Source organism: Myripristis murdjan, chromosome 24 (assembly GCF_902150065.1).
Source record: "Myripristis murdjan chromosome 24, fMyrMur1.1, whole genome shotgun sequence".
NCBI lineage: Eukaryota > Metazoa > Chordata > Actinopteri > Holocentriformes > Holocentridae > Myripristis > Myripristis murdjan.
Window position 1 is genome coordinate 28,938,779 of NC_044003.1, and position 26,531 is coordinate 28,965,309.

The following is a 26,531-nucleotide window of genomic DNA, read 5'->3' on the forward strand; positions in this document are numbered from 1 at the left end:
ATCTCCTTTATTTGTATTTTATTTTATTTTTTTTCAAGAAATCCAGTGAATCTGTTAAGGTTTCAAACAGTTACTTCACTAGACATCATTAAGACACAAAAATATCTATGAGTGATTATTTTAAGATTATGTTTCAGTCTTAGTCAACTTTTTCAAGTATCCCATGAACCTTTTGTAAGTAGCAGTGTTTCCATAACTAATATTGTTTTTCCTACCTGATTTGTTGTGTTTTCTATAGGGGTGAACAATGCGGTTAATGCTTCAGTTGGGCTGAAAAGCACAATCTAATGCAAAGAATGTAGGAAACAAGCCAGAAAATATATTCTGCTGCATTCCTGAAAAGTGGTCATCTGTAAAACTCCAACATTTCCTGACTTTCCCTGTCTGGAAAACACCTCTATGATGTTGTTATGTGCCAAGAATTCCATGACCAGTGGATATCTTGTCCATAGACCCCTTTCTATTTAACATACTTATTCTCTCTCTCGAACATACAGTATATAGATCTATGAGCCAGCTCAAACTCAAATGAGGATTGCAGTTAGGCGAGGATCGCATAACGCTCAGCTAGGGCCTGAACTGAAAACTATGCAGGAATAATTTACGCTTTTTTTTCACTCCCCCCCCCGCACCTCCCTCTCTTTTCCCAAAGAAGCCTTTGATGTTTCCTCCCGCAAGTCATTAGAGAGGGAGAAACGATAGCAAGATTGGGGGTACACACTCTGACTTTGTTGGCTAACGAGCTGTTCCTCGTTAGGAGTTTTAATTTGGGATTAAAAAAAAAAAAAAAAGCCACCATGCTTTAATAAAGCATCAAACTGACTTTGTGCATAGATTATAATGGTGGACTGCAAAAAGAACTTATAAAATGTTCATGGTGGATTTTGTGTTTTGTTTTGTTTTTTTGGTAATTTTTTTCTCCAGCTTTCTGGAAGCCTCTCAGTAATGTTTTGAGGCCCTAGAAACACAATGGGTCAAAAGAATCCAGGACAAACCCTTAAGATTATGTCATATAAATACTAGGCCATATTAATAATAATAATAAAAAAAAAAGTTGCCATGTGCCATATTTTCAAATCCAAACCTTTCAAAATGTAAAATCAATACGCAAAATTGATTATCTTAGGTCTTTATCATTACCCAAAGTATGAATTTCATGATGCATGATTTTCCAATTTTATGGTTTTGCTTTTTATCATATGCATGTAGATTTAGAAATGATTTTATGACTTCAGTGATCATTTTTACAATACTGTTAGGGCTGGCTGTAAGCTTTGTCACTTAAGAAACACAGTCTTTAGCTGGTATAAATGAGGCTCTTTGACTTTGTGACCCACAGTTTGGGACTTTTTTGGTGTTGCCTTTGATGTTGATGTTGTTTTATGTTCTCACTTGAGCATTTTCTTTCTGATTTGTCTCATCACTGTCAACAGAAAAAAAAATCTGTTGAGGTTGGGTTGTTATTAATGGATGTGTCCCTGCTACTGCACCACAATTTAAGTTCCCTTCATTCTTTAAAAAAAAAAAAAAAAAAAAAAAGCACCGTTGAAGAAGCCCATGGCTGCACAATGTCATGACACCTCACACTTAACAACTGCAAAACTGACCACATGCTTGACAAAACTAATTTGAGAAGCGAGTGCCACAATCATCACTCAGCAATACATAAACAATCTTAGCCACAATGGCATTTCATTTTTACACAAGAAAAGCATTAAAACAGGCGCTCTGAATGCTCCAGAGCGTCTTTCGCTTGATGAGTTTGATATGCTTTGATGACTTTAATTTGGGGAAAAGAACATTGTAATTTTTGTACAAATGAGACATAAATTTTCTATTTACAAGCTGATGAAAATGTTATAACACAGCTGGATGGCAACCTCAGCTCACTAGACTATTAAAGTGTGGGATTAAAGGCTGTTTTATGATTGCGAAACATGTGTCTGACAATCACAAAGACATTCAAAAGACAGAAACATGTTTCATCCGACAGTGTCTGGCACTTGTTGAAGGTCGCAAATGCAGTCGTTTATTGTCTTACATTTTCATTAGTTGGATGGACAGAGAGCGCCATTGTTGCCATGGAAATGGAAACAGCCAGTTAGAAGATTTTTTTGGGGCAGTAAAGAAATGGATGGGTTTGAAGAGAGACAGAGAGAACAGTTGAGGAAATATCCACACCTTCACAGAGACTTGTGTGTTTATACAATAACTACTGGGGAAAATTGTGCCAGCAATTTCTCTCCACTGCTGTAAATCAACAATTTTACAATTTCCTCATCCTAGTATCCAGCAGCCATGGTTTTGCAGACACATCTTACAACCACAGGCAGCCGTAAAAGTCAAGTTGGCAAAGCTTCTGGTATCTTCTTCTATTGCAATTACAACAACTGATGCTACTGACGCCATGACACAAGAGCCCTTTTTACTGTTCCAAAGTTTAGGCTTAAGACTAACCTTTGGCTTTGGATCAACCTGCTAGGTAAACATAGGCTAACAGAATCACCATCATCTTTTAATGTTGTAACTTAGACTTCCGTTATTATGATGTATTTTATATTATTTCTTGCTATGAGTTTTACCTTATATTCTCATCTTTTCACCTGATGGTATGTTGTTTTGATGAATGAGGTTAGTGTTAGTTTTTATTTGATTGTTAAAGCACTTTGCACACATTTTTATTCCATTGCTATTATTATTTTTTAAAATGATATAAAGTGTTATCAAGGGCAAAGTTTGCCTTGACAGCTTCAAGATACCGCTGCTCTTCATTTACATATACTTGCATCTTGAGTCCAAATGCAACCCGTTCACACCCTCAGAGGAAGTGTGCATACTGTTTGCCAGACTCTCAAGAGATTTCTGTTTGTCTCAGAAACTGAAAACTCCACACCAAGCCCAACATTCACCCATAAAACATTATTCTCTGTGACCATGTAGCCTTGACACACAAATAAACTATACCAATAGCAACTTATACCCATATCAAGCATGTAAATCAGAATATAAAAAGCCACAGTATTTTATAAAACTGGGTTATTTATTGGGTTTTGGTGTTTGGTTGGTCTGTGTGTTGGTCTTATTAGAGAGTTGGTCTTAGTGTGCTAGAGGCAGTGCTGGCTCATGGAGTTTTGACTTTCTGAACATTAAAGATTTATTTTATGAACAAAATTGAGGTTGAGCTTGTATTTTTCATGTGTTTTGAACATTTGTCAAGGAGGAGAGCATCACATCAGTAACAAGTTTGACCAGACACTGCACAGTGTGTTGTCGAGTTATCATCCAGTTTTCAATGAGCTGCATTGGGACTCAAGATGCAGATAAATGCAGATAGATTAATGTGACATCTGATCGGGCTATGATACAGTCAAAGACCATTCTAAGTAATGAATCCTATTGTGTTTTCTATGTGGTCCTGGTCTCACCGATTGCCCTTCTTGGTGGCCTCCTTCTCATATTCCTCTTGGAGGATGGAGAGCTTGTTGGGGATGTACTCCTTACAGATGCGCATGGCATCACTCCACATCTCCACATCCTAGAAAAACAGGTACACAATATCGCCACATAAAATCACAAATCATGACAACAGCATACAGACTGTCAGACTGTCGTCCTAAAGTTCTGATTCTGGCCAGATCCTCCCTTTAAAACGAATATATCAGTACCCATATATCAGTCTAATCCTGTGAAACACACAGAATACTGGAATGAGTGAGAAATGTGAGAAAAATAACAGACATAAAAGTGTGGATTTGAGAGAGCAAGACAGATGGAGAACGTGAGAAAAACAAGAAAGGGATAACAATTATGTTTAAGAGAACAAAATTAGGCCAGTTGGCCAGATGTTCATCTTCAGCCTCTCATGGGAAAGATCGGAAACTCAGAAATAAATCTGAGCTTGTGTACCAATTACAAATCTGTACATATGAACATTTTGGAATTCTTTTCACCCTTGTATAATCATTAGAATGAATATTTTTCTCATTAGCATAAAAGAGATTGTGACTCTTATTGGTACCTTGTAGTATTTAACAGCCAGTTCAGGTCTCTGGGCGCGGAGAAGGAAGGCTTCAGCCTTCTGGAAGTCCTTCTGTTCAAAGCAGAACTTTGCTTGGCCGACCAGAACGTCACACACACTGTCTGGGTCATGGCTCTCAGCCACCCGCTGAGCGCTGGTCCAGTCCTGATTGTGAACATACCTGGGAGAGTTCACACACAGAAAAAAAAAAAAAAACTAAATTGAATAAATACATAAATAAAAACCATAAAATTCTCGTTAACACTCGGTGTGAGCTACAGAACAACAGCATCCTGCTGTAGCAAAGAGTAAGCTATCAGAACTTGCTAAAGGAAAACTAACTTCAGATATTCTTGCACTGTGATGTGATCAATTAATACTAGAGTCGTTACTGACCATGATTAAAACCCTCCAAACCTCCAAAAGTTTCTTCTTAGAAATGACGTCTTGAAAGATAACTCCAAGTTCAATAAAAGTTCTGTCAGATACAGTTGAGGATAAATCCCCTAGCTTGTTACAATTCTAGAATGGAGTGGGAAAAATACTGATTGGTTGAATGTTGCAGCGTGCGATGGGAAAACCAAATGATCATGATAATCCTCCTGGAAATATTATCAAAACTGGCTAGCAGTACCTCAAGGCAGAGTGAGGCAGTTTTCATTTACCCAATTGCCCCTCGGGATTGGGAAGTATCTCTAATTCTGTTTCCAGGTTTACACATTGTTCAGTAAAATCCTCCCATACTACAGTGGGATGATTTCTCTGGTCGTGGAGGTTCCTCATCATATCAAGGTGGATGACACTTATTTTTTATGAAAAGGCCAATGTCAGCATGACACATCAGAAAATGTATATATTGGTCAAATGCTAACAACAGTGCTTTTTCATGGCAGCCATTTTGACATGAAATAGCAAGCAAACAAAAGTGTTATTAATGAAAGTTTTCATTCCACTTATGTGTCTTTCCAGTGAGCCAGCATGAACAATATCAGGACCCTGGTTTGAACTAAGTAGAGCAGGCACTTGATTAGCATTATTGGGAACACCTGCATTTACCCTGCTATTTCATGTCAAAATGGCTGCTGTGAAAAAGCATTATTCCTTAGCTGCTGACATTACCATTGAGCTAAATGTGTTAGCAAGCTCTGTCAGCATCCCGTTGTCTTCAGTACTCACATCAGGACAGCTTCTTTGGGCTTTCCTGCTTTGATGAACTCGACCTCGGCCTCAGCAATCTTGCCCTTCGAAGGGAAACATTTCCAGAATTCTGCATTAGTGCTACATACTTTAAACTGAATGGCTGGAGGAAAGCAGACACATTCTCAGAGAATAGGAACATGGGAATAAATTAAAAGAGGGAACAACAAAATAGTGAGTGACCTTGATGGATGATGAGTTTTTGATTTCCCGTTACTTTCGCATTTTGAGAGATTTTGAATAAGAGATCCACAAAATCTTTGTGGTTTGGGTAAAGTATGGAAGAACATGTGACAGAGGTATGGAAACTAGTGGATAATTAAGTTACTGTATGCAATATGAATTTGGAATATTTACCTCATCTTCCAGGTACATGGCATTTTTAAGGTGGATCTCAGGGATCTTCTGTTTGCATGAAAGGCGGGCCAGCTCAAAGGCAAAGTCAAACGAGCTGAAGAGGAGAGGAAGAGAATTTAATTCAATTCAATTTATATAAGAAACTGCGTTTCACAATTGTAACCCACTTAACTGGTTTAATATACACATAATCAACCAATATTCATTTGTAAAGGCCAGTATCAGTACGGGTTCTTTTAGGCTGAAACTGTCAAAAACCAATATTGTGATAAACTCAGTTATTCCAGTTATTTATCACTCACCCAAAAAAATTAACACATTACAGTTATTCAGCACTTCCCCCCAGAATTTTGTTTATTGCAGGCTGGCAAAGCCTCTGAAACTGGATTTAGAGACATAACAGAGGAGATCAAACGTGATTTTACAGGCCTTGCAGTTAGGAGCAAGGCACCTATTGTTTGGTGTGGACTAATTTTAAAAGAAACAATTTAAAAATACAGCTAACAAAACATTATCCAAGACTATCTGTGAGACTGGGGGTGGAAATTTGGTCTTTCTGTGCTAGAAGTAGCACTGCATCACAGACAACAAATCTTGCTGCATGAAGGACAAATGTTGGTGTAGGTTTTCTGTTTCTAAGACGTTCGAACACAATGAAGTTAAAGCTTTGAGTGTCTGCTCTTACCTAGTGTATTTTTGGGGTTTTGTATCCACATGTTTTCATGATTTCCATCAAGGGTTTGAAGACTCATGTTTGTACTCCATAAGCAAATAAATCCGAATGAGCCACAGCAGCATGTAGAGGCCATGTGAGGTTTGTGTGGTGGTGCTCACCAGTGATCTGAAGCGAAGTCGATGGCGTACTCCAGCAGGCCAAACTTGTTCAGCAGCTTGACGGCAGCCTCTCCTCCCAGGCTCCTGGCCCACAGGTAGGCGACCTGCTTCTGGGCACCTGCACCACCATGGCTCTTAGCCACCTGACACACACACACACACACACACACACACACACACACACAGAAACAGCCGCATGTATTACTATACTTCTGAAGACCTTCAATGACTACAAACATTTTCTAAGGCTATAAAGAACCCATGCAATCAAAAGATAATCTAAAAAAAAAAAAAAAAAAAAAAAAAAAAAAAAAAAAGTTGGTATTCTCAAATCAACAGTGGCAATAAAAAGGCCCAATAGGGAAATACACACACAAAAACAAATATTGGTGTTACAAGTTAGTTCATTTTGTTCATTGTAGTGGCAGCACAAATGTCTTAACTGCAGCCTTAACCCTTTCCCTAAACCAAACCTAATCCTTATCTAATCCTAGCCCTAAATCTTTAATCTTAAAGTAACCTGCAACCCTAGCCCTAATTGAAACCAAATGATAGTTTTAATTTTAATGTCAAACCATAGTTTAAAATAAATATTTGAAGAATTATGGTCATTTTGTAGGATTTTCCTAATCAGGGTTCAATTTGAGAACAATGACAAGAGTTGAAAGGAAATGTGACAGTCCCGTCCCCTAAGGGACTGTTTTGAGCATCGTCCTTATGACTATTTCTGACTGCAGGTGTGCCATTATCACAACTAATTAAATTTGTGGAACAATTCTTAAGGTGAAGAATCCCACAAACTTAAAACTGTATTCAAAGAACACACACAAAGAAGCTAATATTAAGAGTGTGCAGGGAATTTTTTTTTTCTTATCCTACGATTACTTATAATGAAAAATGCTTAAATGAAGTAAAGCTAAGCTAAAACTAGTCATTTTTATAAAATAAAAACTGATTGAACTAATTTAGAAATTAAAATGTAAAATTATGCTGCTCCCCAACCCTTGGGCGGCCTTCAATTTACACTAACAATATTGCTGCATTTTAAGATGGACAAATTACACGGAAAAAGTAATATATCATCATAGATAACACATCAAAATACATTCTTCAGCATTCAGAGCTGAAATTTCTATTCTCATTTCTATTCTCTTTTTTTGTGCAATGACCCCCTTTCCCCAGGAGACTCACTACAGTTTCATCTTACCTCGCATATGCATCAACAATTCTGTTCATGTTACAGCAAAAACAAGTCATAAGTGGATGTGGAATAGAACAGCTCATACGTGGATGGGATGACAAGCAAAGTAACCAAAACAGAATCAGTTGAACTGTATCTACCCTGTATGCATCCTCCCACATGTCAGTGACTCGGAACATGTGGACAGCAGCCTTCCACTCTCCAGCCTCCATGTAGTGGTACTCTGCTTCTGGGAACCTGGACTCCGCCTCCAACTCCTGGAAGACACACACCAATCCAAGCATTAGGTACAGTATAGCCTCTTTTCTCCTGCACTCATTTTCTGAATGGGAATGAAATTTAACATACTCTCATCTTAGCTAACACTTTGTATAAAACCCATATCTACAATACCAAATAATTAATGTATTTCGTTCCTTCTTAAGATATTCTGGACAGTGACTGCTAGACAAAATTTTATCCAGTCAAAACAGATGCGATCAGTGCATGACATGATTGCCAGCAAGTCCTTGTGCTTGCGTTTGGTTGGCCTATTTGCTTGCACAGTAATATCAATATTAACATATTTCTTCCTGAGCAATAACAGCAAAATGTTTCATTGACATCAATTCAGCTTCACAGCTTCCCAGACATCATTCAAACCACATTTTATTCACTACATGACAGTTTTATTTTATTTTATTTTATTTTATTTTATTTTATTTATTTATTCATTCATTTGTTGCTATGCTAAGCCTTTGAAACCTGGACAAATTCACCTGATTTCTTTAGTGAAGGAGTAGTAAAAATCAAAAAATGGCAAAGATTATTGAAAATGTATTTTTGGTAAGGTAAAATATTGGCTGTCACTACTGGCCTTCAAACCCAGTACTGACAAAGAACCACAGAATTCCACAGCATTTTACCTTGGCCAGGTGCAGGTGGGACTCAGCCAGCAAGTCAGGGTGGTGCTTGGCCACCAGGCGGATAAAATCCTCAAACATCCTGTTCTTTTTATACATGGTGATGGCTAAGTCGGGTTTCTCCACCGTGATATACAGCCTACACACACACACACACACACACACACACACACTTGCTGATAAATTGTGCTGTTTAAAATCGGTGGAAGAATCAATAGGGCTGATGAAGTTAAGGTACAAGGTGACACCTTACATCAGGCACAGCTTAGATCGTTCCCACAAGAATGATAAATCAGGTGGCTGTAGCATCTGTGTTTGTGTGTGTGTGTGTGTGTATGGTGACTCGGTTTGGGCAAAGGTGCACTGTGTAACAATTACACTTGGTCAAAGCGCAGCAGTACCTCATCAAAGTCCAATTTAGGACTGTGCACTTTCCTGCTGGTTTCCGGTGGAGGCTGGCCTTTGACCCTGTAATAGAACCCTTCAGTGCAGAGAACGGAGGAAGTGTAACACAAAGAGGTTTTTCTGTGTGTGTGTGTGTGTGTATGTGTGTGTGTGTGATTGGCAAGTTGAAATTCCAAAACGTTCCAAGGTGCAGGGTGAGGGACAAAATGGGTGTTTATATGCATGATTGTGTCTTTATGCACTCTTGTGACTCATGTCGATGGACTTTTTGCATTCTGACCTCTGTGTTGGACTTATTTTTTCTGTTTCCCAAGTGTTTCTGGTGTCTTGGTTTTCTGTGCTCTTTTGTCCTTATTGGTCTCCTCTTGTCTGGTCAGTGTGTTCATCTCCACACCTGCCCTGCATCGTCTCATTAGCCCTGCCCTTGTGTTGCCTGTCCTCGTTGTTGTTTCAGCTGATCCTCCTGTACCCTCTAGTCTTGTGCTCCTGCCCTTTCTCTAGGTGTGTCTAGCTAGCTAATTAGTTCAGTCTGTATTTAAGGCTTGCTTTCGGTTCCATTCTTCATCAGTTCATTGTGTTTGCCAGTATGCCTTGTAACCCGTGGTCCTGAGAGTGTGAGTTTCTGTTTTCCTCATGCCTCATTCCTAAATATCACACTCTTCAGTCGTGCTTGCTTCCAGTTACTTGCATTTGGGTGCACCTGCGCTCCTTACGGCGACACAATTAAATTATCCATTGGAAAATGGATGTGGTGGTGTGTGTAAATGTGTGTGAGTGTGTGCGCTTGAAGGACGGGGAGAGGGTCAATACCACTTAAAAGAGTAGCAACAGAGACACTGATTATAAAATGAGATGGCACACTCAGGCATCATCTTTGAAATGCCCTTGGGCAGGAGGAGACCAAAGGCCATATTGCAGACTTCCTCACTAGCAGATCCTATCTTAATTGTTTGGTAACCATGGTAATTAGGGTTAGGACCTGCTTTGGAAAACAGTCATTACAGACGAGCAGTTCCTAAGCCAAGCTAAGCTAAGTTCCAGTCCTAACTTAAGATGGGAAAAGTGTATTACACAAGCATGCTAATTTCCCAAAATCGTCACAGCTGCTCTTTTATTGCTTTTACACAACCAACAAAATGGCAACAGGCAGAACTTACTTGCCAAAAGACGCATGGCAGACCAAACGATGTGTTGCAGTTTGATAGCAAAACGCTCATTAGAGGTTGCAGTCAACCCCGGGCTATGATTCTGCACTTAGCCCAGCAGCTGCCACCAGATTTGGAGAGGCTGACCAGGTGACGTGGGGCTCTCCCGGCTGTTTTTTTTTTTTTTTTTTCAACTCAAGTCGCTTAGCTTGGAGACAAAAGTTGATAACCGATGCTGGATTGAGTATTTAGGATTTCCTAACTCAAGATAAGACAGGATTCCTACAGTTAGTTAGGATTTGCGTGTGTAATTCACAATTGTTAAAAGTCCTATTATAGGCTCCTATACAAGATAATAAAGTGGTGTATGTCTTGTCATTTGCTTCCCATATTCAGAAACATTGTCAAAGTTTGTGTACAATGTGAAGTCTTAAAATAAAGGTAATAAAGGCCAAAAAGAGAAAAGATAAAACTTACGGGGAAATTGTGTTGTGTCAAGAGCATATGAGTTGAAAAGAAGAAGGTGATCTGAAATTAACACCAGCAAAGGCCAAATGTATGTAACACGTCTTTGGCAGCCAACGTTCACCACCACACAGGCCAGTAACTTTTTGAGATCCACTGTTTTGATATGACAGCACTTGAGCCCAAATATGAATTAGCAGTGACAACAGAGATACACATATTTCTGTAAATAAATATACAGTATAGTAATAACTTTTAGCGGGTAAAAGCATAAAATTACAGCTCTACAGCTCTACAAGGGGCATTCATATACAGAAAGTGTCGAGGTGTGCAAATGTGCATTATAATGAAAGGAAAGAGAGACAAAGAGAAAAGGAGTTGTAGATGGAGACAAGTCATTAGCACTACACAATTTATGTTGTAAAATGAATATATTGGATTATCAGCATGTGCTGAAATTTTCAAACGTCAAATTAAATTATGGACAGAAAGCATCATTTCGTGCTCTCTACAGTGCTGATTAGTTTTTGTTGTCACATAATCTTGTCAGTGAGGGTAGATATGGTCTCACTTCACATGTTGTCATGGCTAGTATGGCTAATTTGGCTAGCTCCCGCTTCCTGGCTGGCAGGAACAGATGGATGGAGTCATGCTACCTTCCACCGAACCAGAATGTCCTGTACTTACTGATAAAGACAGAACAGCTATTGAAAGCAGCTAACAGAGGATACTAACAAAACAATGACCAACACAGGCACAAACAGACTATAGTTTACCTCTCAGCCTCCTTGAACTTCCCATCTCTCTCCAGCTCCTGAGCTCGACTGATGTACAGATCTGACACTTCCTCCTCCGTCATACACTTCACTGCCAACTGAGCACAAAAATCACAGATGATGGCATCTCATACCTCTATGTTAGGGTCAAAACTGTTTTACACCAAGCATGTATCTTTCAAAGAAACTTTCTAAGAAATTATTTTGTGACTTGTATAGCAAGTGTGCACACATGTGGCAAGAAAAAAAAAATCCAGAATCATTTAGTGCTTTGTGGATTTCAGTCTGGGCAAAGTGCACTCTTGACCACTGAAATCTTTTGCTTAATATCACATTTTCAAGCACCGCCCCTGGAAGAGCTCCAGTCAAAGTGGAAGGTGAAGATGTGAAGATGTCTGGAGTGAAGATGTACTTTACACAATACACAGTAACCCCTGCAACATCTGTCTACATGACCACCTTTTCTTTTGAAATATGAAATTTAAGTAATAATTTATTCTTTGACACATGATACCACTTTTGAGAAACTGCCTGCTGTATGGCCCCATGTGCATTTGTTTACTTTCAGACAGAAATGGGCATTTCATTTTTTGACAGCTGGATTATTCCTAGTGGACTACAGAGATTGTTTTCTCTCCGTATCATCACACTATCACTCTGTTCTTCCTCTGTACCAGATTTTTACCCCATGTTAGCTAGAACTGTTGTCTTGTGGAATTACTTATTTGTTACTTACTTATTTGGCACTTTTATCATCTACATCAGAGTGTCAATAGCCAGTCACAGTTTAAAAAAAAAAAAAAGTGAATGAAAATCAGTAGACCTCATAACTGATCCTGAATCTGTAATCAAGAGCACAATCAGAGGTGGGCGTGGCCATGTGTCAACCAACTTGTCAGCAGTTTGTGCAAATTTTGTGGCATTACACTAATCCAGTGGGAAGTTCTGTGACTTTTTGTGGTAGGTACTGCCAACTGCCACGCCCCCTTTTAACTGAACAGTCTGAAAAGTTACTCAGGTCTTCTGTGGTCCATGACACACCCGCCTTCAATTTTGTGATGACGTTTGAATCCCCACAGAAGCTATTTTTTGTGATATGCTACACCCACCATGTTCCCATTTGGCCAAGAGGTGCGAAAAATTAGCCAATTCTTTCCTAAGCCCTGCTCAACCTTCCTACAAAATTTGGTTGAAATCCGAGCATTTGGAAACATTTGCGTTTGGAAGTTATGCCACTGTGTGACAAATGGCACTGTGGATGGACGCACACTGGCCTTGCTCCCACCTGGGATTAACATCCCTCCTGAGAAATCCGAATACGGGCTGACACCTCTGAGTACAGGTGTAATCAGCAGCAATCCATCCTCAATACCTTCTGAGTGATTGGATGCATTCGGAGGTGGCCTGTGATGCTTGTGTCCGCATCGCATCAGAGGTGTGAACAGACGTGTGTGGCAGCCTTTCTTAAATTTCATGCCCCAGTGCAATTAAACACACTCTTTCTAACCCTGGACCAATGGAATTACTATATGATTACTACAGAAATATTACAGGTGACTGTGATTTGTGCAGTCACTACAGGAATAGCACAGAAATGTTCTAGGCTGATTTATCCACCTAAGTGGAGAACCTCTAAAACCCACTAGAACAATTAAATAATCTGAGCCTGAACGTGATCGGGTTGAGCGTGTAACAGATGTGAAATATGTCTTCAATAATTGACAACACATAAATAAGACGCTGGAATGAGCAAGAATATCTCCTTTTGTTAAATACCTGCTGTCTGTTAAATGCCATTTTATTTTTATTTTTTGAGTGAAAGAGTGAGAGAGTGAGATCCGATTGCAAGTGGCCAGGGGAGACGCATTTGGAGATGCATGTTAATGCCACTTCAGAACACTAAAGATGCATTTCAATACCAGGTGTGAACAGAGCCACTGATTCATGATTCCCTCACCTCTGATTGCATCAAGTGGAAAACAAAATATCCAACTTGTGTAGGTTACATGAACTAGACATTACTTCTGTGGTATTGTGTTTAGTGTACATTACAAAATCTAAGAATGTTAAAACAGTAAACCTGGTTGGAAAGCTATGCATAACTGATCCAGGAGTTTAAGTCAATGGCCAGCTTTAAACTAGCCTACTTTGCTAATGTAAGTTCATTCATCTGTGAATATAACACTGTAGTGCAACAGTTGAGATTGGATGTTGAATTAGCTGAAACTGCCTGTTGAGAAGTTAAATTTCCTATGAGGCAATACCATTATTTTGGCATAACAATGGTCAAATTTCAAGATATTGTCAACAGGTTCAAAAAAAAAAAAAAAAAAAAATCGGATGTGTGTGTACTGACCTTGTGAGCCTCCTCCCATCGTCCAGCTCCTGTGTACATGTCTATGGCATCTTTAATATGACCTCCCTTCACAAACAGTTGCTCTGCCGCCTATAGGCAGGTAACACACACACAAGAACACACATTCAGAATACCATAATATAATACTACTCATACTGTACAGAAACCTTCAGTAGTTGTAATATATCTGTGCATATCTATACACACATGCACATACACACACACACACACAATATTTATATATATATGTATGTATATATATATATATATATATATATACATATATACACACACACACACACACACACATAATGTGTGTATATGGAACACAAATGTCAAAAATCCATTATGACTCATAAGACTTTATATTATAGCTTTAAAAACACATTTGAAACATGCTTAGCTGTCACACGTCAATTTTTAAGTGAAAAAATACAGATTAACAACGAATTATTTTCTGAGGTAGAGCTATCCTGTTGTTTGCAATGTGACTGGGCTACAATAAAACAGTCAAACATTTTCTCTAGCATTCAGACAATAATTCTCCCTGAAAAGAACTGATAGATAATGGGAGAGAGTTTTGACATTAGCAGGTGTTGGCGTTTCATCTACTCTGTTTGAGAAAAGTCTAGTCAATGTTTTTCCTGGATAAACACCCCTATTTCCCTATGAAAACCTGTGGGTGCCTGCTTGCTTTATCATTTCAATTTGCATTTAGTCTTTCCTGCAAATTCCAGAAGTTGGAAAGCAAAGGCTTGTTATCTTAATTACATTCTCTGAATACACCCAAGAACCAGACAGACTGAGATAGCCTGCTATTTTCAGAGCCTGGCAATCTGGAGAGAGTGTTTGGCTAAGCTTGGCTCATCATAACAAGCACAACATGCTGCAGTTCACCATTATCTCTCGCTTGCATTTTTGGTTTTCTTTGTATTTATGCCCAGATTCTTCCTTTCTCCTAGCTCTCTCACACTTCTCCGTCCCTGTATTTTTTACATTTAAGCTTCAATTACAGCCACAGTGCCTGTCATCATTGCCAAAGCGCCCTTGAGCAAGACAGCTAAGACTACTCCTGGGGCACTGTACTGGCATTCCTGGGCTCTGAGCTGAAAATGCATATGTGTACAGGGTTTGTGTGCATGTGTGGAGGGTTATCTAGGGGATAAGAAAAAAGACAAATTTATACTGCCAGTGGGAAATTGCTCATTCCATCTTATTTCACAGTTGCAGGTTAACCCCACCTAAACTCTGTCTACATACCCTTTCATTTACAGAATAAAATTTATACACACACACACACACACACACACACACATCTTTTAACACTAGATCAGTGGTAGCAGTAGGTATTTCTATTTCCCTCCTCCCACATCTCTCTCACCTCATAGTCCTGTATGGAGGCATAGTACTGAGCTATCTTCAGGTAGTATTTTCCTACTGATGAATCCTCCTGTAACTCCAGGATGTGGACCGCTTTCTTCCACTGCCGAGCACCAACGGCCGCCTCTATGGCCTTAATAGAGCAGCTAAGAGGAGACAAGAGGAGATAATACAGATTCTAGTACAGATGTTCCCATATTTATCGGAATCATTTGCTATACCAGTGCTGTGGTAAAGTGACTGAGTGGGGGTCAACCGAGCTAAGCATATTCTGTGTGTTGCAGTTAAATACGCCTGCTCTTGGTGTGTTATGTAGGCTTCATTCTGCTTGGTTGATTACCTCCACTAATGACAATCAAAATGCGTCTCACCCGTGCAAACGTGACCATACCCCTTCCAGTTCTAACAGGCCTTGCAACTAAGTCAATGGTAAAATGAAAATGAATGTAAACCTACTGAATATCAGCACAATACAGTATGCCAGCTTTTGGCAGTTATGTACTCTTTCAAAATCCCATATTGACTGAACCCTATTTTCCAACCCTCTCTCTACCAGGGTCTTGGTGGTGACTTATAGCAATGTGAGCTACGTCTGTTAGACTGAGTGGTCTCGTGCACTCTCTCCTCCACTCTATCCATCCACCCCCCAGACATTACTTACCCAGCTTCAATAAAGTGGTTGATGGCGGCGTCCATCTGTTTCTGCTGGACTAGATAGTCTCCCCAGGCCTCCTCTAGTTTGACCACATCAGCAGGGAAGGCAATGCGTGCCAGCTCCACCGCTAAATTAGACAGGGACACCAACATCACAGATAAATCATCATACAGATAAATCTAAACTTACACTAAGCTTCATATGTCCATGGTCCAAGGTTATTGACTGATTTGAGTCAGGCTTAGGCCCAATTTTCATTTTCATTCATTTTCTTAATTTTTTTCATCTCTCTCTCTAGACATGCTAGAAAGTCAAAAATGCCGACTTCCTACAGAATGAACCTTCAAATTCCCATTTTGAGTAAGACACTTGTGCAAGATAGTTCACCTAGAGTGGCAACTAACAATTATTATTGAATTATTATTTGAATTATCCTGAAAGTTCGGCCCAGATACCACAATCTACCCACATTTTACCTTGCAACAAACCATTTTGCAAATCACGTGAAGGTACAAAAGATTTCACAATATATGCATTTTAAATTTAGAATTTTTGGTTGAAACACCCACCTTATAAAGTTCTGCTTCTGCAGAACTGATAATTGACTGTGAAAAGCAAACACTTCCTCAGTGACTATATTCTGGGAGACAAACGGTTCCACTCCACCCAATTTCAAGTCATCAAAACACAGCAGTGCTGCTGCTTTCAGGAGAACTAATGTGGACAACTTTATTATGGTGATGGTACACTGGTGTGAAGAAAGTTTGAAGTCTGAATATTAATTTTTATATCGTAGTGGAATAAGTGCAAACCAATGGCTGGATAAAAGGGAGGAAAAACGATACTGGAGTTCTGGTTGCTCTTGGAAAAGATTAGCAGAAATGTGAACATGAAATCTGTAGATATTATGCTAAACATGCAAAATCACTGGATGGTCCTTTAAATTCTGTTTGAATTTGCATCTGAACCCTACAGCAGTGAGGAACCAAATGAGACAGCACTAAGTAGAGTGCTTACTTCCACCAACACTATGCAATTGTCAATATATACCAGTTCCACATGTTGAATATTCACCAAAAATTAATCAGCTCCTCCTTGCTCCATGACTAACCTTTCCACCAAGTCTCAGGTTCATAACTGATAATAATCAAACAGATGAATTTAATGTTTTAATATACCTTTCCTGAAGGCATTTCCTTTGCGGTAGCATTCCAGCGCTCTCTGGTTGTTTCTTATCTTCTCATACAGATCTCCTGCCTGAAGAAAGGGGTTGGTGACAAGTCAGTTTACTGGGGTAAACTGATATATCAGACCAGTGGTGTCCAATCAGGAGTCATGCAAGACTGAGAGTATGTATATTTAGTTTCAAACAGTCAGTACACCAGGTGATTTACTACTATATCAGGTGAAAAGCACAAATAGTCTTTTAATCAAAATTGGCCATAACCTTTGATATGGTGAAGACCCTGACCCCTTATCCCTGAGCACAAATCGTACATGTATGTTAGTATTGTTTTTTTAATATCAAATCTCTGGCCAGAGAGTCATTCCCATGTAGTATGTGAGGACTTTACACAATCTGAGAAACTTTTCTTTTCCATCCTCCTTACTCATTCTTCCCATTCTTCCTTTTCAGCAGGATGGAGAGGGAAGAATGCAATAGAGCAGAAACGGAAAGGAAGAAAGTGGGATGGCAGATGGAGTAAACAGAGGAGAATGTCCCAAAATGGACAAACAACCAACTTTCCGAATTTCATTAGAAGGTTTCAGTGAAGAGTTTTAGTATCCCTTTGTCTAAATACTGCTTTTTTTCCCTCTTTTTGGCATGAAAATAGTAAAAGTTGAAAATATTAGTACTATCCGTCAAACCCTACACTTTATGATCAGGGTGTCAGCAGAGTAAACTTTACTCTCAACTGGCTCTCTCCCTCTCTCAGCCACTTTTCTACCTCTGTCATACAAAACACAGATGGCTAGAGGGAAAGAAGAACAGAGTTCGCACACAGATGGCTGGAGAGAGAGACAGAGAGAAACAGAAATAACAGATGGAGTGAGAGAGAAAGAGTGTAGAACAAATCACATGAAAGAAAGAAGAAGCGTTGTTCCTCTCAAACACAGACACCTCTCCTCTCCTGACACCTGTCAGGAGAGGAGAGGAAGATGAGCAGAGGGAGAGAAGGTAAGCAAGGATGAAAAGAGGATGGAGTTAAAGATAGAAGGAGGAGTAGAGCAGAAAGTGAGAGAGTGGGTAAAGGAATCAGGCTCGACTGGTACGGCTTTTGGAATAGCAATACCAATATTATTGGACTGAAGTTTTCAAAAGTCAGTACTTTGTGACAACATTCAACATCTCATCATTACATTGCTTTTATACCAGAATTTACTATTTCTTCCTTTTGGCACCCAAAAATGTATAAGAAAGATTAAAAAAAAATACAAGCAGTATATGAGCTGCCTCATGTCCCACAAGAACCATGATATTTATTAAACATAACCCATTGTTCTACTAATTGGTAATAATTAGCAAATATTTCTATGTCAACACACTTGTCTTCACCATAGTGGTTTAACGTGAACTCTAGCTTAACGCATTATAGTGACAGTAAACCAGTTGTGAAAAAATGTATTTAGATTTTTTCAAAATTTGGATTTCCTTTCAGGCACCTGCCAGTTTGTGTGAGATAGAGGGGCATAGAGGAAAAGAAGCTGGCCACAACATCACTTGCCAGCTATCTTTTAGTACTCTGGACAAAGTTGTCATTTTTGTCCTGTGTACATGTGTTCAATGAAAAAAACAAATGATGGCAAAATCAAGCAAGTTAATGGATCTTTCCAGATGATGATTACAGCAAAAATACCATTATGAACAGTAATCATAGCAAAACTATAGCCAGTGTGCACTCGTTAATCAAAGGTGAATTTTACTTCTGCAATACTTGTGGTGCTAAATCTTCTTTGAGTGGATTAAGGCAGTTATTTTTAAGAATATTAGCTGGGGGGAAGTCCATCTACGGTAAATAGCAGGCGGCTAACAGATCCAGTCAGTATCCAGCACTCAGTAACAATGAGAGGAAGATGGCACCACTACTGTCCTACACAACAGCTAGACGGTCCCTTTAAGGAGAAACAGAATTTTCAAGAAAATAAATGTGTGTATTAATATGAAACTTTATCCAGCAAGGTGCTTCAAAATCTAGTTTGAGTTATTGTGTTGGCAAGAATGTGTCTGGGCATACACAGCAACACACAAAGATGATGTCAGGATGTGAGAATCAGAGAAAACGTAGCCCACCCACCCGCTCGTAGAACTCTCCCTTGATGAGAGCAGCAGCAATACGGCTGACGGAGTCACTGTTGTTGGTGACCTCTGGCCGGCTGATGGCGAGGCGAGCAGCCTTAGCTGGAAGCCCAGCCTTCAGGTAGAGGTTAATGGCACCCTGGAAATCTCCCTCAGCCTCCCTCACCTCCCCGGCCTTCTCATCCTGACCTGTCTCCATCAACCACCGGTGATAGCTCCTACGCAGGCTGTCCAGCTCCGGGTGGCCCTGAAATTATTATTATCATTATTATCATTGTGGGGGTTTTTTTTGTGTGTGTGTGTGTGTGTGTGTGTGTGTGTGGAGGGGTGGGGGTTATACTGCCAATAATATCAATATTTTATATGTTTTACATAATGAAATATGGTGTTGCATTTTTGGCAGTATTTTTGTCAGTTAATGTTAATATTTCTTCCACACCTGCAAACCATAATTCACCTGCGAAGTGGGTAGTGCTGCAGGTTCCAGAAGTTTCTTCCCCATTGTTTTTCTCTATTTTGAGTTCTACTTCAACAACAATGATAATCATAATCTTATAATATAATAATCAAATTTAAAGAATTAAAAATACTAATGTAAATGTGAAATTAGCAATAAAATCAATTTTGAGAGATATTTTGATGTTTTTCCATCAGTTCGGTATGTCAAATGACATGCAAAATTATACAACCCTTGAACCTCATCGATGGTTACTACAGTGAAGATCGCAGCTAAAGCCATAAATTATATAATGTAATATTATATTGTATTCCAAATCGGTGGTTGAAGTTTTGAGACTGGCTGTTTCTTGAGGCAGTGCACTGCAGAACTTTAACTTGACTTAGCTTCTTATGTTTTTATATACAAGGTCTTGTATCTTTGACTTCTCTTCAGTAAGGACTGTCAGGTAATGTCATCTGAGAAAAAGAATGGTAATTTTTACTTCTGGAATCCTGTCTACATAAAATAACCCTGCCCACTTTGCAAGTTTATTACACATTTATGGAAAAAAGTTAAAAAAAAAGGCTGTGTGCGTGCAAAAACCGAAAGGTTCAGAATGTTTGAGCAACCACCTTTTATTCTATCAGTTGACCAGATGTGAATGAAAGGTGCAAAAGGCATGACTCACCAAAGGCAAACCAATTACAAGTATTTGTATAGAGCATACAGTGCAATGAAATGAAATCAGATCTGGCCAATCCCAAACTGCACTGATGTGCAGTGTAAACTCAGCTCATCATTACCTTGGCTTCAGCCACTGCGATGCATTCATCCCACATATGGAGCCCCTGATACATCTCTATCGCTTCGTCCACGGCATTCTGCAGGATCACAAAAAACATAAGATTAAAACACTTAATACATTCCATCTATCTGCCAAAGGAACTAGAGTTTGGTGACAGACGACATATTTATGGTAAAGTGCAACAAATTACATATGAACCAACAAAATTGCTGATTTCCATCACTTTAGCCAGTTTTAATTACAGCTCTTCAAATGCCACTACTTGGCGTTTTTTTTTTTTTTTTAATATTATTATTATATTTAGTTTTACGATAAAGTCAAAAATCATATGTTGCATCACTATGAAACTTTAATACTATCTTTTTATTTATGTACAGTAGCACTTTTTAAAACATGCTTTCAAAGTTCTTTTCAACAATAAGGTAAATCAATAAAAACCAGCAGCTATATAGTAAAAGCAAGTTTACAAAAAGTTAGCATGTCTAGTATAGTTTCTTAAAAGTCAATGTTAACTCTTTAGTCTAGACCTTGGAATTGAAAAAATGGCTTAAGCAGCACATCTTAGATTGAACTGAGGCAAGTAAAGATATGATATGATATGATATGATATGATATGATATGTTGTGTTCTTGCAGTTATTTGTGTAAGTACTATTAGGTTCTTTCTTCCTGGCGCAATCCTACAATGTGGAATTTAACTGCACATGCTACCTGCCGGATCTACTTTCCAATTGAAATAGGAAAAGAGAAGAGTGGTTTAATTTTCTCCAAAAACCTGGGTATGGGGAATTGTTGTTCTTTATATTGACATAATCTGCTTTCACTGGTGTCAGAAGCCAGATACTTGAATGCCACATCTGTTTGATTTTTTTTTTTTAAGCAAGTGTGGAGAAATCAGTTTAGGTATATGAGTTTAGCTCTGTCTCATGACAACATAGTGCTACCAACCTGCTCCATGTAGTACATCTCAGCCAGTTTAAAATTCTTATCCAATATGGCCAGACGGGCTCTGACTTGATAGAAGTTCATCCCATCCTCTCCCTGGCCAGACCACACACATGCACGCGCACACACACACACACACACACACACACACACACACACGTTTATAATTTCTACAGTGGCAAAAATTAACAATTATTTAGAAATTTAACATTTTAACACTCATTTTTTTTTAGTAACTGCTTCCACTTATCTGCTATGTGTGTTGCCACAGCTCCACTGCAGTTGTGTATGCCAGTGCGAGCATTTACAGTTTATCGTGTTGAATCTATACTGTTGAATCATCTTAAATATGCAAACATATTTAATACAGAATAAATTACAAAATATAAACAAACTATGCAATGTGTCATGACACATTATAATGATTAGGCTATTACAATAATAATTCAACCCTCACCTCTATCTAATGTTAGCAAACTTTAGCAAATATATTTTTACTGTTCTGTGGTCATACTGCTGGTCCAGAAGCTTTTCTCTTTCTTGCTAAGAACAGAACTTTGGGTGCAGCACCAAGTACGTGTTCTTTTGGGGGCATAAAAATGGTCAAATTCACATATACTGAATATCACAATGAAAAATCAATTCACAGCAGCTTCAATCCCAAAGTATCAGTATGGACTTCAAAAATTCAGTAAAACCCATAGGCACTGTGCATTGGTCAACGTAAAGATCTGAAAATCAACATACCGTTTCCTTTGACACCCTGTCAGCAATATCGCTTGTTTGGCTTAGGTAGCGAACTGTGCAGACATCACACAGGGCAGCAAAACATCTGCATAAGACAGACACACAGACAGACAGACAGAGAAAGAAAGAAAGAAAGAAAGAAAGAATACAAAATGAAAATTTGAGAGCTTTCTCATAACACAGAGAGAAATAAAACTGAAAGTCCAGTGAGAGCATAGCAAATCCAAACAACTATTGACCAGTCAAAGTTCTGGAAGACTACTTGCTTAATTACCAGCAATAAATTAGTGCTTTTGTATAATTAGTACTGAGATATACTGTGATCTGAGTGCTGAGCCATGAAAAGGCACATCTTAACATTTGGCAACTTTATTACCAACTCTTTCTGAACAGTTGCATCAGACTAATGAACAAGTCATGAAAGAAAAAGTTAAATATCTCCCTCTTCCTGCCTCACTCTCTTCATCACTTCCCTCCCTCCCTCATTAATATTCTCCTCTCCGGACAAAACAGTTTTTTCCCCGATTGCATGATTTATGCAAATCTAACCAATGCATAACGAACAGCATATGCATTATTAATTATAACGCAAAATGCAAATTTGAAAACTTTCTCAAAACACAGAGAGAAATAAAGATGGGAAGAGGGAAAATGCTTATGATAGGAAACTCTTAAAACTGGCTTTGATGATTAGCTAAGTTAGGAGTAGGAGGTCAGGGAGGGACACTTCTCTCTCTCGCTCTCTCTCTGTGTCTGCATGTGTGCGTGTGTATGTCTTCTGTCCTTTTGAGAACTCGCTTGATGTTCAGACCAAACTGAGCACATTTTGGCTGATACTAACGTCAAGGGGCTGGATTAGCATTAAGACTTGGGACCCAAGGAAGCATAGCTGTTACCTAAGTAACAACTAATGGAGCTCCTAATAAACTGATAAACTAGTAAACTTGGGTTTAGGGATGAAATTAGCATTAGAATTAGGTCAGAGGACCAACAACACATAGCAATGTGTTGTGAGTCGAGCTCTTTCCTACAGATGATCCTTCTTCAGGAGGGAGCACCACAGGAAGAGTCTAACATTAACCTTAACATTTGTCAAGAAAGAAGAAAAGAATAGAGAAAAAGGCCACATCAACAAGATAAATACATAGATAGGTATATTAGACTTGTTTCTTCATTCTGTTGTGTGTTTGTGTTTGTGTGTGTGTGTGCGTTTACTGACCTTTCGGCGATGTGTAGCTGGTGCGCCTCCAGAGACAGCTTGCTGAGAGTCCTCCACATGGCCTCGGTCTCTGGTGACATCTCCAGAGTCTCCAAGAAGTCCATAGCTCTACACAAACACACACAAACACAAAGAGGGAGAGCTGAGTCAGGCAGGAAGACAAACCCTAGAGCAAGAAACAAAGAGTAACAGAGTTGATCCGAAAAGTGTTTTTTGTTATAGCTGCAGGAGGGTACATGGGACAAGTGTGGTTGCAACATGACCGTAAATATAGAAATATAGGGCAGTAAGATGAGGTGGCTCTGTAATCACATCTTTGGTAAATTTACAGGAAATCACTGTGACGACATTCTAGGGTCACGGTAGGGAGGGAAAAAAATATGCAGCCGGGGGAGGAGGTGATATTCTGAGAAATAAACACAGAATTTTTGAGATTTAAGTCATAAATTTACAAGAAAAAAACTTGGATATCCTCTGAGATTAAAGTGGTAAATTTACGAGAAAAAAAAAAAAAAAACTCACAAATTTATGAGAACAACCTTGAAAATTCTGAAATTATAAAGTCACAAATTTATGAGAAAAAAAAAACTCAGGAAAATACTTATACTCATCTTTCTTATACTCTTATAGTTATAAAGGAACCACATTGTTTCAGGTTGCAATATTGAATCAACCACACACTGCAGACGCTGCTGCTTGCCATGTGTAATACCTGCAGCTAATGACCTCCTCAAATACTACTCTGCATTCAGTATCAGTGTGTTGTTTTCTTCTGAACAGGCACAAGTCACAGCAATGTCTCTTCAAAGTGCAGATGCTGATGATAATATTGTGATTCTGGGCTAAAATCACCAGGATTCTCTAACTCTCACTAAATCCCATAGTAGAAGAAAAGCTAGTTTTCTGAGTTTTTTTTCTTGTAAATTGTGACTTTATAATATCAGAATTGATTGAGTTTTTTCTCATAAATTAAAGACTTTAAACTCAGAATTTCTGAGTTTTCTCTCGTAAATTTACTACTTAAATCTCAGAGAATATCAAGTATTTTTCTCAAAAATTTACAATTGTAATCTCTAAAATTCGGTGTATTTTTTCTCCAAATATTACCCCCGCCCCTTCCCATGGCTGTGTGATTTGTTTCTCCCCACAATGACGATAGTACGCCATTGTAGAATTGCAGATTTTGTGCTTTGTTGTGAAAAAGGACTCATGACCCAGAAATGAAATTATGTCAGTCAACTATACAGTACACACCATATATCATGTTACCAAACCTGGACTGCCTTTATATATGGATAGCTATGTTCTACCTTCCTGTCTCTGAATGGCAAGAAAGCTTTTGAAACTATTGGCAGTGATAATGTGGGACACTAAAATACTAACATTTGGACTAGATGAATTCAGTCCCAACAACTGGTGTGTAATTGATAGTTTCTAAAATAAACATTTAATCAAGCAAACTATCATATCCATCATACCAGAGACAGATGACAGTGAATCTGAATTTTAGTGAAATGACAATATTTGTCTGATATACTAGCCTGGTATATGGGTCTAAACTTACCTTAAATAATCCCCATCATCAACAGCAGTACCAAACTCGATGAGGCCTTCGTCCAACGTGTACGTCACAGTGCTGATGCCCTCTGTCACAATCACATCTGTCTTCCCATTGGCCCTTTCCAGGTCCACAACATCTCCCTGAGGAGGACAAGTACAACCAAATTAAACCTGGAGAGCTGAATGGTGTATTTCAGGGAAACTGTTAGACAGGGGATGTTGGCAAACCAAACACAGAAAGTTAGCAGTTCCTTACACCTCGTCCTAACAGCAAGCATAGTCAGCGAGTGTCAACGAGAAAACAGAACGCCCTCACTGTAATGAATGGGGTTGTCTAGAATAGCTTGCAAGCATGGCAAGTGACATGATGTGCCGTCTTCCCCCAAAGTGTCAACGGTCAACACTGTCTCTATTTTTGACACACAACATAAACTGTTCTGCTACTACTTCCTGATTTTGCTGTCACCAAAGTCACATAAATCTAGTTCAGTTTGTTTACATTTCGACTTGACGGGTGGACTTGACGTTTGCAGTGTAGACAGAATCAGCTGTCACGACACGCGACTGCAGCCCAATTAAAACATGTCAAGGTTGTCTTTTGTCCTCCCTTTATCCTTTTCTAGCTACTAACAGCATCAAGTAGGCAAAATAATATGTGTGTGTTCCCATAAAAATGAAAGCTATAAAAAAACATCTCAAAATGACTTCAAAATAACTTCAACTAGTGTACATTTTTAGTTCGATGTTAGAGCAATTTATGTAAGCCGGTCATATTAAAGTTCTAAAGGCCCATTCACATCTATAAGGATAACTGTTAATCTATCATCTGTGTATCATTGTAATGGAAATGCACAGATAAATTTACTTTGAAATTTTTATACCTTTCTATAAGTAACCCATGGACATACTCACTATCCTTAAATTTGACCCTGTAAAAAAAAATTGACAAGGATTAATTTTTCTGTTTTAAAGTTTATCCTTGCCATGGTGGCAGTACGAAACAGTCCAACAATGTGTCGTGGTGGGCTATAATGATGCAAGCTTTCCTTAAAAACACTCACTACATGGTGATTTCACAAATTAGTTGCTCTTGTTTGAAGGTGTTAATCAATGAAATCACCTGGGTACAGTCTCATTTGAAAAGTGGCTTGCTGCTTCCTTGATAATTGGAAACCCTCCAAATAAGGGGTCTTGAGACTTCCCAGGCAACGTCATGTGACTGCAGTTAACATTACTCTGCGCCAAACCTCAGTATGAACAAACTGATTTTCAAAACAAAATAAAAGATGATTAAAAAAAATGCTGGATAGCCCTGTATACTTACTGGCTATGAAAATAGGCCATGTCATTTTTACACACAGAGTGGACACTGCGACCAGACAATTCACTGAGCCAGGTCATTTGATCGGTACATCTTCAAGGACAGACATTCTATCATCTCAGTAGGTCACTGCATCTCACAGAGAATTGCGGCATCTCCACAAGACTTCTTCATGAGCCCTTTATTGTATTTCTACCTCTTGAGGCAATCATTTGCAAATATAATTAGTGTGCTTCCCTAAGCACCTAATACTTGATGTATTCTTCTTAGTTTCTAAACTCTCTCTTCCTCCAGACATCACTTTGTCTAACTACTCTCACCATGTTTACACTACCAAAGGGGAGGGGATGACATGCACCAAAAAGTCTGGGCTGGAGTCAAACCCAGGTTGCTACAACAAAGACTAGCCTCAATGGTATGTGATACGTGCTCTACCAAGTGAGACGCCACAGCATCTCATAATCCAGCTTTATGATACCTTTTGTACATTTTGTTTTGCCATTGATA

General features: G+C 38.8%; 1 protein-coding gene across 1 annotated transcript in view; it reads right to left on the reverse strand.

Moving 5' to 3' along the window:
- ift172 (intraflagellar transport 172) overlaps window positions 1-26,531 on the reverse strand; it is a 58,427-nt gene that overhangs the window by 15,106 nt on the left and 16,790 nt on the right. Inside the window, exons 17-34 of the mRNA XM_030047180.1 lie at window positions 24,708-24,844; window positions 23,144-23,251; window positions 21,925-22,009; window positions 21,181-21,273; window positions 20,232-20,309; window positions 18,988-19,236; window positions 16,870-16,948; window positions 15,698-15,818; window positions 15,038-15,182; window positions 13,657-13,746; window positions 11,301-11,398; window positions 8,513-8,648; window positions 7,748-7,864; window positions 6,407-6,549; window positions 5,573-5,666; window positions 5,195-5,259; window positions 4,019-4,199; window positions 3,426-3,535 (exon numbers count right to left, since the gene is read on the reverse strand). Of these exons, the coding sequence (XP_029903040.1) occupies window positions 3,426-3,535; window positions 4,019-4,199; window positions 5,195-5,259; window positions 5,573-5,666; window positions 6,407-6,549; window positions 7,748-7,864; window positions 8,513-8,648; window positions 11,301-11,398; window positions 13,657-13,746; window positions 15,038-15,182; window positions 15,698-15,818; window positions 16,870-16,948; window positions 18,988-19,236; window positions 20,232-20,309; window positions 21,181-21,273; window positions 21,925-22,009; window positions 23,144-23,251; window positions 24,708-24,844 (2,129 nt within the window). The remainder of the gene's footprint in view (window positions 1-3,425; window positions 3,536-4,018; window positions 4,200-5,194; window positions 5,260-5,572; window positions 5,667-6,406; window positions 6,550-7,747; window positions 7,865-8,512; window positions 8,649-11,300; window positions 11,399-13,656; window positions 13,747-15,037; window positions 15,183-15,697; window positions 15,819-16,869; window positions 16,949-18,987; window positions 19,237-20,231; window positions 20,310-21,180; window positions 21,274-21,924; window positions 22,010-23,143; window positions 23,252-24,707; window positions 24,845-26,531) is intronic.